The sequence below is a fragment of the Myodes glareolus genome, chromosome X (genome assembly GCF_982192425.1).
Source record: "Myodes glareolus chromosome X, mMyoGla1.1, whole genome shotgun sequence".
NCBI lineage: Eukaryota > Metazoa > Chordata > Mammalia > Rodentia > Cricetidae > Myodes > Myodes glareolus.
In genome coordinates, this window is record NC_142053.1 from 116,109,846 (window position 1) to 116,125,669 (window position 15,824).

General features: G+C 35.9%; 1 protein-coding gene across 16 annotated transcripts in view; it reads right to left on the bottom strand.

The window, feature by feature from the left end:
* Window positions 1-6,475: 6,475 nt before the first annotated feature.
* Scml2 (Scm polycomb group protein like 2) overlaps window positions 6,476-15,824 on the bottom strand; it is a 149,936-nt gene continuing 140,587 nt past the window's right edge. For 14 of the 16 annotated variants that reach the window (XM_085684788.2, XM_085684798.2, XM_085684796.2 and 11 more), the window contains 2 exons: window positions 9,461-9,612; window positions 6,476-8,063 (listed from right to left, as the gene is read on the bottom strand). In XM_085684788.2, coding sequence (XP_085540914.2) covers window positions 7,935-8,063; window positions 9,461-9,612 — 281 coding nt within the window. In that variant the 3' untranslated portion in view covers window positions 6,476-7,934. The remainder of the gene's footprint in view (window positions 8,064-9,460; window positions 9,613-15,824) is intronic. The other 2 variants (XM_085684801.2, XM_085684799.2) reach the window with 1 other exon arrangement.

A 15,824-nucleotide genomic window follows, 5' to 3' on the forward strand; every position in this document is an offset into this window, starting at 1 on the left:
GGAGAACTCTCTGACCTATCTTTCACAATCAAAACTTTATAGCTTTAGCATAACGCATTCCATTTACTGTTCCTCTGGTCCTTGAAAATTGCTCTACTTTTTTGTGAGTTTGATTAATTTATATTGCTCATGTTTGGAGACAGATTTCTTCCCCTTAGCATCACATCTTGCAAGTTCACTCAAATTCTCTCAAATAGGAGAATTTGGGTCTTGGAGGGAAAACACAATTAAATCTTATATGGCTCCTAAACCCCAGAAATGGTTCTCACAAATGATGGTGCATCAGTATTTCTGAAAGGTTTATCAAACAGATTCCTTGGCTCCACTACACTTTCTTATTCAGCAAGCAGATGGGGTCTGAAAATGGGAATCCATAGCTGAGGTATGTGCCTTTGTCAAGAAACCACATTGGGATGTTTTATCTCTGAGAAAAAAAATCAATCAACGTCCTTAGCTATGAAGATTAAAACTTTGTTGAGAGTCCATCTCTTTCCAGTCAGAATGGCCATCATGAAGAAAATAGGCAAGGATGGAGGTAGAAGGAATCTTTATACAATGCTGGTGGGAATGCAAATTAATGTAGTTACTATGAAGATTGGTATTTTGTTCCTGAAAAATATTAATAACAGTACTAGTATCTGGTCCAGCTATACCACTACTTGTTATACACCTCAAAAAATCTAAGTCTGCATCCATAAAAATAACTATATACCCATATTTTTGTGGCACTATTAACAATAAGATACAGAATCACCTTAGGCAGATAAGATCAATAGCCAAGAAAATATATCTATGAACAATTCAACCTTATTCAGCAGCAAAGGAGAAGGGAATTGTGTCATTTTCAGGAAGATAGATCAAACTGGAGTCATAGTAAATGAAATAAGTCAGATTCAGAAAGACAAATATAACATTTTCTTTCACTCAAATAGTCAAGATTTAAACAAATATGATATAAAAGGAGGACTACTGGTGAGGAGGAAGGAGCCCAGTGAGAGGAAAAGTGAGAATAAGAGAGGGTAATAGGGGATGAATATGAGCAAAGAACATAATATGAGACACAATGAAGCCTTTATTTTGTATGTTCAAGAGAAAACATATTGGAAATAAATACAAAGTAATAGTAAAAACAAACCTTTTCCTTCTTATTCATGGAAGTCTTATCTATTTTTAGCATTATGTAACATTTGGCAAATTATTCACTCAGTGACATAGGAATACTTGGTTACTATAGGGAGAAAAATAGAAAATGTTTCCAAAATGATCATCAAATGTATTTATGACCCATTTAAAAGAAATCCACACACCTACTAGAGAAGATAGAGGTATATATTACTAGAAATTCTCATGCTTATTAGCCATTGCCTTCAATACACATCTCCTTTGCACTTGCTTGTCATCCCACAGTTCTTAGTGAAATCAATACTTATTCAGGCTGTACTCTTCACCATGTAAAGGCTACTTTTACATGGCTACTTCATTTTTGCTGGACTTTTTACATTTACAGATTACTTACGTAGTTTTATTTTTAGTGTTCTTTCCCAAGACCTGCTGCATGTTCCCTGAATCAAGGCTTATCTGGTTTACTTCTGCATGCTAAAATGACAGCCATTATTCAGTACTTTCACGGGATCAATTTCTCCAACCTTACAATTGTCTGAATGTGAAATCTCCCTTACAGGCTTAAATGTGTGAACACTGTTTTGGATTGTGGCAGCTTGGGAGGTGGGTCTTAGTTGGAGAAACTGGGTGACTGTGGGGTAGATCTTTTTTTTTGAGATAGATTTTCTCTGTAGCTCTGGAGCCTGTCCTGGAACTAGCTCTTATAAACCAGGCTGGCCTTGAACTCACAGAGATGAGCCTGCCTCTGCCCCCAAGTGCTTGGATTAAAGGTGTGTGCTACCACCACCCGACTGTGGGGTAGATTTTGAAGCTGATAGACTGACCATGCTTCCTCCTATCTCTGCTTCCTGGTCTTCTCATACATGAGCATGTTATGGCTCCACAGTTGTTCATGAACTACTGTCATCACTTTTCCCACTATGATGGATTGTGTCCTCTAATTCCTGACCAAAAAAATATCTTAAATATACTCCTTTCCCTCTTGTTGCTTCTTGTCGCTGCAACAAGTAACTAACCCATATTCTTATTCTAGTTCCTTGACACTGTGTACACACACACACACACACACACACAGAGAGAGAGAGAGAGAGAGAGAGAGAGAGAGAGAGAGAGAGAGAGAGAATGTAGCCACTGATCCTGTTAGTTTGTTTTGTTTTTTACTTTAGTACCTTCCTTTAGTGTACTGTCTACTTACGAAGACTGGATGCACAAGTCTCATGATGCAAGAACTACAACCAGTTTTCTCTGCTTCCTTGGCTAGGGTCTGAAGGGTGTTTTGAATAACAGAAAAATCAAAAGGTGAAGCATGGCCAAGCCACTAATCATCATACTTCATGGAATCTGAAGCTGTGTTGCTAAAGTGTATCCAGAAATCAGACATATTCATGTGTATCTGGGTGTGGGGGCAGGGCATCTCTGAGTTGGTGATATGTAGTGACATTTCATTTGCATTTTAATCAAAAAAGCTTGCCTGAAGATCAGAGAGTAAAAAAGCCCCACTGGTCAGCCTTACAGACTAGGCAATGGTAACTCACTCCTTTAATCTCAGTAGCCACACTAGTTGCCATAGAAACTGGGCGGTGCACGCCTTTAATACCAGATTATGAAACAGGAGGACAGCTCTCAACACAGTCTCATTCTGAGATTCCTGGAGGCAGGATTGCCATTTAAGTCTGAGGTAGAGGTAAGAGCCAGTGGCTGGCTGCTTTGCTTTCCTGATCTTCAGATTGAACCCCAATTTCAGTCTCTGAATTTTTAATTAATCATGCATCAGTGGTGTACCCATCTTCTCAATCTGGTATCACTGACCTTTGAGCTGTGGGAATATTTGAAAGATTTAGCAAAATCTTGTCTGCCCACCATGGTTTTCATTTTCATTCAAGTATTTAATGAGAAAGCTAGAGTACTCCAGGGACTGCCAGCAAAACATCCTGTTAAAGTCAGATGACTGACTGGGACTTTTACTCACTCCTTCCTATTGCTTCAGTGCCTTATAGTATATATTTAAAACAGAAAGCAAAACCATTCAAACATAATCTAAAGGCTAAAGAGCAATTTATGGCATTACTTATATGTGGAAAGATATATATTTAGTACTAAAACACCAACTTATATTTGGGTCCTAAAATTACTCATTCAATGTGTGACTGGGTTACGTATGTGCTAGATACCAATAATCAAACTAATGAAACTCACTGGCTGCCCTTGAAGAATTCACTTTAGTGGGAAAAGACAGTCAATGTACAACTAATCTTATGATGTAATGAAGTGTATTAGTTATATATCACCATATATTTTAGCCACAGAAGTACCCATATCCCAGTGACACATAATAATTGACAACAATAATTATGAAGATGCTTTTAGCTCAGTGTCATTTTTGTCAACAGCCCAACCCAGTCTTTAGGTAGCAGCAATTTGGTGTAAACCACTCTCGTGACAGAATCAAATACATCCGAGATTCATTTATTGCCAGTGTTTAAAGATTCTAGTTGGATTCTTAAGGTCCTTGTGCCCATTAGATAAACAAGGGTTCATGATGGGATGCAATATCAATTGGGGACAATATAAAAATTCACAAGGTTAAAGAAAATAAAGCAGAGGCTGGAAGGAGGCAGGTATACTGGTACACTGGAAGTGGAATGGGGATTTGACAGGTTTAAAGAAGGCATGTGCTGTGTTATTGGGATCAATAGCAGGTGAGTTCATTTACAAAAGATCCATTTCCTCATTTTCTTGGTCAAACACTGTTAGAGTGAGGAGTGGGCCCCTAACCAAATTCCACAGCAATAGAAACAAAGGTGACAAAGGATCCCAGGGTCCAAGAAAATTATGGATCACAATGTGGAACCTGAGATTCCAAATCACCATAAAGGATACACTGCTTTAAAAGTGAGAAAAGCTACAGAGGTACATGGGATATAGCACTGTTGTGGAATATTAGTTGAAGATGTGTTGTTACATTTGTTTATGCTGTGGAGAATTTGTTTAAAGATGTAAAGATGTCAGACACAGAATAAGAAGGAAAGAAAAGAGATACAGAAATAGAGAAAGTTGTAAAAGCCCAGAGGCAAAAGGTAGATGGGATAATTTAAGAAAAGCAGGCTATAAATAAGCCAAGCTAAGGCTGGACATGCAAAAGAAAATGTTAAGTCTCCATGCAATTATTTGGGAACTCGGTGGCAGTCAAAGAGTAAAAACAAAACAAACAAATAAAAAACCCCAAAACCAACAACATTTTGGCATTTCACCATGGGCCCCATATTTTCACCTAGGGATTGAGAAAGCTTTAAAAAAACACTAAACAGCAAAAAACAGATACAGCTTCTTTAAGAGCAAGCCCTTGAGCAGCAAGTACATTAAATAAAAGCAAAACAAAACAAAAAAGCTAAATTAAAAAAAATGCCTGCCACAGTGCAAGCCATCAGCATTTCGGAGTTGGGGTGTGTGTGTGTGGGGGTTAAATGCAGTTCCTGCTCAAACGAACCTCCAACTGGGCATTAGGCTTGGCTTTCGTGACCAAAGAAGCAAGCACAGCCAGCCACCAAAGCCATGCGGAGGTCCTAGACACACCACTTAGCAATTTAAAGGTTTATGCACTCAAAAAAGTCTAAAAGATATGCAGTAAAAGAGGTCCAGATGGAAAATCCTCTAAAAAGGTGTTTAATAATATGCATAGGCTTAAAAAAAGAGAAAGGGTATAGACAGTTAGAAAACATTGTTTAAAAGATGGCTCAGAGGTTGAGTCAGAGGTCGAGTTCAATTCCCAGCAATCACATGTTGGCTCACAACCATTTGTAATGAGATCTGGTGCCCTCTTCTGGGGTGAGGGAATACATGGAGGCAGAACGCTGTATGCATAATAAATAAATAAAATCTTTAAAATGTAAAAAATTGTTTAAAAATAATAAAGTCTTTAAAGAGAATAAAAGTAATATAAAAATAAAAAAGCCACTTGAGATGGGAAATACACAGGGAATCGGTTTTGCCTTTTTTTGATTGATTGCTGATAAGCAAAAGACAGCTGCTAAGAGACATGGGATTGCAAGAGGGACTGATGAAATAAATCAGCCTAGATACTTTAAGAATGGCTTATCTTTAAAATTGAACTCTTCTACATGATTCCTGAGAGTGTTTGTAGAGAAAAAAAAATGCTTTTTTATCTTTTCACATCTATTACTTCAACTTTGTTTTCTTTTATTCTAATTTACCTTGATAAATATACACAAATTTACTACTTTGCTACTGTAAATATACAATGAGTGAGCATTACATATATCTACAATGTTGTACAACCATTAGTACTATCTAAAGCCACAACTTTTCTTTCATTCCATACTGAAATTCTGGGGCAATGAAACAGTAACTTCCCATTTCCTTTTTAATGACCACCTGGTAACTTCTATTTCTAAATTTCATGTAAGTGGATTCATACAGAATTTGTCCTTGTGCCTGGCTTAATGTAATTCATCTGGCAGTATGTGTCAAAATTTCATTCATTTTAAAGAATAAATCACACACACACACACACACACATACACACACACACAGAGTGTGTTTCATACTTCATTCACCTGATGATAAAGATTCGTTTTTACCTTTAGACTGTTTGGAATACTGATATTCTAAGCATTGGATGCTTTCTAAAAATTTTGCGATTTGATATATAACATAGTAGTTGTTTTACACAGTAACTATATTTTAAATCTCCACTATCATATAAGGGCTCTAATGTCTCCATATCCTCACTTTACCTTTTTATTTAAAAATAAAATAATATTAATACCAACTAATAAATATCTAAGCAGAGATTAAGCACACTCATACAATTCTAGCACCACGGAGGCTGAAGCATTGTGAGTTTAAGGTCAATTTAAGTTATATAGGTGAGACTGAAAACACGAAATGACTGGAGATATAGTTTAGTGATAGATGACTTTGGGTTTGACTCTTAGCACTTTTGAGAAAGATATCCTAAATATTTTCTGTTCATGTGAAATTCTAAAAAACAAAGGAAGTAGAGGAAAGAAAGATTGTCCGATGGTGTATTCTGATGGCGAGCATTTGTGTATGTATATATTCTATCCTACACTGTTTCACACTGGATCAGTTTCAGGGGACTTCATAAGATGTGACAGCTTCAGCCTGTAGAATGAGCCCCAGAGATTTCAACCCACCTCATTTACACAGAAAACTGCAAGTAAAACCTCTTCTGTGGTATGGAAAACCAGGGTTTTACTCTTAAGTACAGTACTAAGTAGTTTCAAAGTCCCTTTTTACAAGACCAACAAGCCCACATATTAATACACTGTGGAGAAGGAAAGTAAAATAAAATCTCAGACTTAGGTATTAATTGCTGTGCTTATTTAACTTTATTATATTCTTCAAATTTGAAGATAACAAAACATAGTATTACAAACACCTGACGATCACTCAACTGAACATAGCATCTTCATACAAACAATTTGCAAGAAGATCAATTTTAAGAATATAGTTGTATCAGATATGACATAGGTGAAATAATCTCTTATACATTTCTGTTGTTATATAAAACACATTTGGTATTTTAAAGAGAAAATGGACATTCTTGTCCTGGTGAACATTTTGTTGACATTTAGAACAAATGGCTAATACATGTATAACTGATTCTCACAGCTTGTATGTATTACATCACTATATAATGTAATGGCATGTAGCATCATTTTCCTTTGAAAGCTCTCATTTATAAAAATAGAGCACCAATCTTTTAAAATGTAGTAGAATTGATGGCTCAATAAGTAAATTAATTAGAAATATTGCATAGGATAAAGAGCTTCCCTATGTGGGAGCCAATCTAAGTAGAGTTTCTTAACACCTGAATAATAAGCTGAGAGGTACTGATAATAGTAAAATGATGTACATATTTTTGATGGAATAAACATCTATATATAGTTCTTTATTACCTTTGTGGCAGTGTAAAGTGCCATAATAAATCAAAAGATCACTTGTGTATTCTCACAAATATAGAAGAGTACATAAATATGCTAAAGTATCCATATGAGTAATAAACACAAAATAAAATATTTTTTAAAATTTGGACACAAATATCTTGAAAATAGACATGTCAGGATTGGATGTCTAATGTTTGAGCTTAGCAAAAATTCAGAAAATTGTAAAATAGGTATAAAGTTTATCCAATCCATCCAATATACTCTGGTAGAATAAACAAAATTTATTCACTTTAATCTATCCTAAAAATATCAAAGACTAGTAAGAACACTTTATGCAAGCTTATAAACTTGTGTTTTCCCCTTTGTATGAACAGATACACCAGCAAGGTCATGAAAACAAAGGAGAATAATTTATATGGCTCTTTCCTTTCTAGAAGTAGTATATCATGAATAGAATAATGGGGAAGGAGACGGGAGCTTAAGTGCATCATTAAGTTCTTTTGAGAGAAAATTGTCATGGTTTTGTAATAGATTATGTTGCTGGTATTTTCCCCTTTGGGGTTTAGCTATTTGGTTCTAGATATAAAAATTAATCCTAATAAAAGGTTTTCCTCTGTTTGCTACATTACGTACACTTGTAAACACAATAAAAATAATTAAAGACATAAATAATAAATTGCCAGTTATAAGTATGCTAATAAAACATATTCAGTGTCGTTTAAAGAGTAAGAGCATACTATCAATGTAATTGTACTACAATTTTGATAAAATATTTTTATAAAAACCTTTCATAAAATACAAACTGATGAGAAGGAAATTACTTTTAAAGTAAAACATTTTAAGTATACCTGAGAATTGTCTCTAATCTAAATTTTCACATTTTCAATTATATTTTATTTCTTTAAGTTTTTCAATGTAGTAACATAGTTTTAATGCTGGTCCTAGTTTCAGCCCCATATACTTCATCATCAGCTCACTCTTCAGTAGTAGCAAAGCTTTTCCATCAATTTCCTATAGAGAGAAGAAAATTATAATAAGAATCCTTCCATAGTTTATACAGTATTGTACTATATATACATACATATAAATACATATATATGTATATATATTCATTCTCTGGATATATTTCTATGAAAACTAATAAAATTTGATTTGTACAATGGAGCATCATTTGACAATTTACAAACTTAATTAAATTTTTAAGAAAAAGGTTTAACCCCGTACTTCCAATATATGTTCTAAGTACCAAAGTATCTGACTTTACTGTGTACTAAACAAAATATTAGCACATATTTATGACAAATAGTTAAAGACTAAGAATAGTAGAAATAAATTTCATATGTTATTAACTTTCTGAGAAGGGAGAGGAGTATGTCATTATCAGTGTAAACTGCAAACATGCTATACAGTTTCATCTTCATGTTAAAAGCTAATCAGCTGTCTGAAGCTAGTTAGGTGTTGAAACAAATATTGATTTACTTAAAATATTGAAGAGGGGCTTGGAAGGATTGCTCAGTCAGTAAAACACTTGTGTTGAAAACATGAAGACTGGAGTTGAATATCCAGAATCCTCGTAAAAATGCCAGACATGGTGGCATGTACTTAAATTCCAGCAACGAAGAGGTAAAGACATGATAATCCCTGGGGTGTGCTGGCCAATCAGTGTAACCTAGTTGATAAGCCCCCAGATCGCAAAGAGAGACCCTGTGTCAAAGGAAGCTTGATAGCCTTACTGAAGGTGATACCTGAGATTGTCCTCTGGCTCCCATAAGACATATATATATACACATGTGCATTTGCACCTGCACACACATGTGTACACACACACGCACGCATAAAATAGTGTACACCAGACATTAAACCAATGATTTTATATTATAAAATGTTGTGAACACATTACTTAACAGTCACAAGGAATCCTTTTAAAATTTTTTTATTGTTGTAAGTATACAATTTATTTCATAAAAGCCTATTTGTTATTCAAATTATAATGAAGTTGCTGTTTTCACTGGGTATCACGAGAAGGTCACCCTGGTATATGCTGTGGGTTAACCCCTCCTACTCGTGGTCCTAGAATAGAACAGGGAGCAGGTTGGGGGGAGGGTTCTTGTATTTGTCATTACAAGAAGGGGTGGTCTACATGAGAGTGGCAATCCTATAATACCACCTCTTGAAAACTTGAGTTTGTTTAGTGTATGAGATTCTTAGATACCCATTTAAAGAACAGTCAGTTAACCTACCATTTAAGGCCTGAATGTTGGGCAAAGCAATCTTTCTCCCAAATGAAAAAGATCAGTTGATATGGTTCCCCCACCATCCATACAACTCAGTAGCAAACTGAAAGGCCTGCACAGAGGTCATTCAAAGGCATAAGGGCAGCAGGAAAACCGGATCAAAAGATACGTTACATGTTGCCTGAAGAGGTCGGCGAGGGGGCCTGATATGTGAGGATCTGTATGTTTCATAAACTGTATCACTTCATCCACAGACCAGGTTGAAGGGTCCTTACAGAAGCCTTGTTTCAGGACACTGGGGTCAGGTACAGCTATATAACTTGAAGCTTCAATGGGAGGGGAAAAAAAACAAATCATACTTGACCTGATCATAATCCTGAAAGAAGAGACGTTAGGTAGAAAGTAATGGTCTCACCCTGGAACCTTCTCTTCAGTACCTAAGTAAGGACTCAAGATTCCAACTGTAAAATCTCATGAGAGCCTTAAGGAAGATGATCTGCAGAGTGCTGCACAGAGTATGTCACTGGACCTCCCCAAAGAACAGAACAACTTTACACAGAAAGTACAAAGCTTCCATGTTCATGAAACACGTGTAGCAATCCAAGGCCTCTTAGGTCACAAGCAAGTACAGGAAAAGGTGCTACTTGGATTAAATTGGGATAAGCTGAGCTAATTCAGTACTGTCTTCTTTGAACAGATCCAACAAACTTCGCACAAGCTGCTCTTTTAATTTCTTTTTCTTCTAAATTAATGTTATCTTGTTAAATATGATGGGGCCTTTCAAGTTTACAGATTTATAATCCTTATATTTTTCAACTTAACTAATATATTTCAGCAATCCCATTATGTTTGAAAAGGAGATCAGTTATTGGAAGCATTCTCCTCAATTCAGTATGGTCATTTTTAGCATCACTTTTACACTATAGATTCTCATCTCTGGCTTAAATGTTAATCTCAATTTTAAAGAAAAAAATTATTTCCTGTTCAGCTCTGTCAGAAAGTAGCTTTAGTAGTATTTTTATTTGATCCCTCTTTCATGATTCACTATACAGCAATAGATATTTTGATTAGACATTTAATAAAAAGGCAACAAGACAAAATACAACTACGGTATTCATCTGATGAGGTTCAGGTTTTAGAGGTGTTCACTAAGTCGTGTAGAAATTTGTGTTCAAATACTCATTAACTTAAGGAGAATGCTCAACTTCCTACTGAGTGTGTGATGATAAAGAAGGTTTTGAACTGTGATGATAAAGAAGGTTTTGAACTTTTCTAGGAAAAATCTGTTTATATTTCTAGGTATGAATTAGTCAAAGGTATTTAATTTGTTCCTTATCATCCAGGTCATGGCAAATATATGGATGCTTTGAGTATTTACCCCAAGAAGTATAAAAAAGTAAAGAAAATGTGTTCAAAATTATAATGATTTTGTGAGTAGTTCTACTTTTTCTTTTCTTTACAAAACCACAACTGTAAAGGGAAATAAATATCTACTAAAATACATCCTAGCCTTAAAATTTCAGAAAACATAAATAAAAATTTGCTGGACTTCATTAATTTAGGTAAAACTGGTGATAATGTAGCTGGGAGTTTCCAACATTTGATACTGCAACATGATGTCATTTACAAATCTGTTGGGCTATATTCTCAACTATCCTGGCACACTTGTGACCCATGAGTCCCAGGCTGGACAAGTCTACAGACAATGTTGTACCATTTGAGGATTAGGACAATCAGAAGTTATCTTTTACTCAACAATGCCATAAATATTAAAATATTTACAAGATTAATTATATTTCTAAACCAACCTAGATTTTAAAAAGGTTTCTGTCATCAGAATCTGGTATAGTTATGTCTTGTATAACATGTAACTACTTTACAGCTAGACTGTGTGAAAAGGTATGATTTCTGGCATAAAATTAATTTCAAATTAAGACTATAAGATCTTCTGTCTTCACTCTATTACTGAAACAAAATTGAGGATGCATCTTCAAAATGATCAGAGGTGGTTGTAAACACTACATGACTACTACTCAAATATGAAACAAACTAATCATTAGAAAACAAAGTTCAGGTATAATTTTTCCTGTCTTTAGAGGTTGGGGGTAACAATAAATATACCTGAAATAAAGTGATTTAATTTCTCCTGACTATCATGGAATTTCTTCATAATGTAAAGATGAACAATTTTCTTTTATTCAAATAATGAAAGAATAATACAATAAGAGTTGTGTCAGCAACAGTGATAAATGGTGCTTAAACTAATAGTCACAGAACCTGAAAGAAAATAATGACAAATCTAGAAAGTTTTGAAATGAAATAGTTATCTTTTCTCTAGAGGTGCAGGCAATCAGTGTCTAGATTCAAGAATTGGCCTAGCCACATTTTTGTCTCAGGAATCATAGCCAAGTGACTTCTGAGATTTTTTTTCACTGAAAATGTTTACTAGTAGCTATTCTTCAAGGAGTTTTAAAAATTATGTAGATGAAGCCATATCAAATATATGCCTGGCACATAATGTCACATGATGATGATGACTTATTTCTAGCATCACAAAGCACTAATAAGCAATATCATTACTATTTATCTCTCCATTCCTAGGATGTAGCATTACTCAAACATTTGGAAGTCAGATAACTAGCATTAGAAATTTTAAAATCAGAAAATTTTACAATCTTTTACTAAGAAAGCCTTTTTCACAAGTTGATATTTAGTGAACCTAGAATTAACATTTCATATTAGTTCTTATGGACTAAATATCCATTTTTAGAACTTTGGTAAACAATATCACTTTAAAAACAAACAATCACTAAAGGAGGTGGTGTAGGATAGAAGAGACAACATTAAATGTGTCATAGATGTGTATAGTGAGGTTGCTCATAGATAACATCCATGATTAAAAAAAACCAAGGTCATTGCTTTTTTATGTTCTCTACTCTTCAACCCAGTCTAAAGAAAATGGACAGAACACTTATTATCTCCTTCACTCTCCTACACTCTTAGCCCTTAAAAGGTTAAGTAGTAGCAGCAGGAAATGCTATGTAATATTTTTCTTTTCAAAGAAGATGCCACCTTTTCTTGGCAGATCTAATAGAATGACAGTGGATATGATGATTAGGGAAATGATGTGGTTACAGAAACAGGATGCCAGAGACCTGATTCAAAAGCCACACACAGGCTGGTACCAGGAAAGGTCTCAACAGATATGGCAGCACATCAGAAACAAGGAGAAGGAATGTGTCCTTCTTGGCCGAAATAGCCATGAGAGGTTAAGAGTTCTCGCAGCACTTGAGGAATTGTTTACACCTGCTTGAGAACTACTAATCAGAGAAGTCTCTATCTAATACGGCTGGTGAGTCAAAGTCCCAGAGACAGTTCTGTGATGCTATGAGGACAGGAACAGCCACAACAGTATTGTCCCCGGCAATGTGGAAGAGAGAACATGACCTCTCTAATTTTGACATTTTAAGAGGTGATCAGCTGGTATGGTCAGGGACGTAATCCTCAAGGAAAAAGATAAACATACTGACTGAGAAACACTATTCTTGAATATACCTTCATTTTTCTTTTTCCATTAGTATTTAATGTGCTTATAAGTCTTCAAGGTAGACGATTTTTTCATAACTATAGATGTACTTGATGGATTTGACACAATCTCAGAAACACTCTTGGAGACTGAAGTATACGCAGGATACAAGAAATCACCTATTGATGAATTCTCAGAAGTTTCAAGAAAACCTTTCATGTCATATAGGGGGAAAAGAGATAATCTTCAACAGCTCAAATTCTTTTAGAAGGATGTCTTACTTTTCCATTACCACGACAAAACACCATGACAAGGGAAAAAAAACCCCAAAAAAAACAAACCCATTTAATCTGGGAGCTCATGGTTCAAGAGAGAGAGTTCATGACCATCAAGGTGGGGGACACGTAGGAATAGGCATGGTGCTGGAGCAGTACTTGAGAGCTGAGAGCTTACATCTGATCCATTAGCAAGCGGCAGAGGGAGGGAGGGAGGGGAGGGAGGAAGGGAGGGAGGAAGAGAGAGAGAGAGAGAGAGAGAGAGAGAGAGAGAGAGAGAGAGAGAGAGAGAGAGAGAGAGAGCACTAACGCTAACTGGGACTGGTGTAAGCTTTTATGACCTCAACTCCCTCCTTCAGCAACCTATCTTCTCCAAAAAGGTCACATCTTCTAATCTTTCTCAAAGAGCTCCAGCAACTGGGGACAAAATATTCAACTCTATGAGCCTTTGGGTTCCATTCTCATTCTACCACATTTCACTCCATGGTCCCCACAGGCTTGCAGCAATATCATAAAGCAGAATATATCTCATTCAACTTCAAAAGTCTCAACAGTTTTTCAACAATGAAACTATTTAAAAGTCCAAAGTCTCTTTTGAGGTTTGAGGCAGTTTCTTAACTGTAAGCCCCTGTAAAATCAAAAGTAAATTACATATACCCAACATGCAATGGCACAAAATACACATTACCATTCCAAAAGGGAGGAATAGGGGCATAGTGATATAATACTGGACCAAAGCAAGACTAAAACCTAGCAGGGCATCCTCCAAATCCTGCAGATCTATGTTGGATTGTCAAAGGGCTTAGATGGCTCTGCCCTTCCAGCTTTGCTGACTGCAACACATTTCTTTCTCTTGAACGGGTTCCACTCACTGTATGCAGCTTTCCTTGGCAGATATCCTACAGCTCTGACATCCCCAACATCCTGGGGTCTCCAATACATATCCAGGCTTCACTTTCACAGCTTCGTGCAATGGCCTCTCTGGGTCTGCATGCAGAGACTTCCCTGCAACACTCCTGACCTCAGTAGCTTTCTTTAATGGTGTAGGAAGACTCCACAAACCCTTTATTCTTGTATCCTTCTTGACTCTAAAGCCAGACCATGGCTGCCAAGTTCTGTTGCAGGATCAGGATGAAACCTGGCCCCTTCCTTGAAATATTTACATAAGTTTTGATTTGTTGTTGCTTTTTAGGAACAGATAATACCTTAGGCCTTTTCACAAGTTATAGAATTAGTTGGGTGGCATCTTGCCCTGAGGTCACCCTTCCCTTTATTCCATTTCTCCTTATCTCTTTCAGCACAAACCAAGGCTCTAACATAAAATTTCCTGTTGGTCTTTTTCTCCTCAAACTGTGTATTTTGTATTTCTTGTAGCCCTGCTTGTTCTTTTTCATTGCAGATCAGCATAAGAGTGATCACTAGTAACCACATGACAGAGTCAATATTTGGCAGTCTTGAAATCTCTTCTGCAAATGAAACTAATCCAGAACTCTTCAATTTAGTGTCATGAAGATGCTTAGACAAGGACAAAATGCAGCCACATTCTTATCCAAAATATCACCAAAACAGCTAGCCAAGTTGCTAATATTGTTCTCATCTGAAATCTCTTGAGTGGGTTCACATCATTCTCAGCATTAATATCTTCTAAGCTCCTACTATGATGGCCCATTAAGTTCCACTTATAGCATTCAAGCATGCTCTTAGTTCAAAATCCCAAAGTCTTTCACATCCCTCTGAAAAAAACGGCATCATCAGGCCTGTTACAACACTAGCCCACTCTGTGGTACCACATTCTATCTTAGTTACTTTTTATTGCCCAGAAAAAACACCACGACCAAAGACACTTAGAAAAGAGAGCATTTAATTTTGGGGCTCACTGTTATAGAGTTAAGAGCTCATAATCATTATGATGGGGAGCATGGCAACAAGCAAGCAGGCATGGCACTTGAGCAATAGCTGAGAGCATACATATTGAAACACAACAACAAGGCAGAGACAGTCACACTGTATGAATCTCTCTTTTGAAATCTTAAAGCCTACCCTGGTGACAGATCTCTTTCAACAATGCCATAACTCCTAATCCCTCCCAAATAGTTCCACCTAATGGTGATGAAACATCCAAATATCTGAGCCTATGGAGGTCATTCTCATTCAAACGACCACAAAGACCAAAAACTTATCTTGTTTTCCTACTGTGCCTTTTATCCTACTACTGAAGAGACAGGGAAGGGCATATCTTTCTGAGTTTGAGACCAGAATGGTTTATATAGTGAGTTTCAAGCCAGCCAGAATTAAACAGTAAGACTTTATCTTAAAAAATTAAAGTATCTTCCAATAAATCTAACAAAGTGAAATATCTGTATAATGAAAACTATAAGACACTAAAGAAAGAAATCAAAGAAGATAACAGAAGATGGAAAAACCAATCTACAGATTCAATGCAATTGGTAATCCTCATCAAAATACCAATGCAATTTCTTCACAGAAACTGAAAAAAGGATCTTAAAGTTTACATGGAAACACAGAAGGACCCATGATAGTCAAAAAATTCCAAATAATAAACAGACTGGCTGGAGGTACCAGCATTCCTGATTTCAAGAAATATTATAGAAGTATAGCAATAAAAACAACATGGTATTGTCATCAAAACACATCAATTAGTAATATAGAACTGAGGACCCAGATACAATTTGACCCTCTTACAGCCACCTGGCTATCAACAAAGAGGCCAAATATA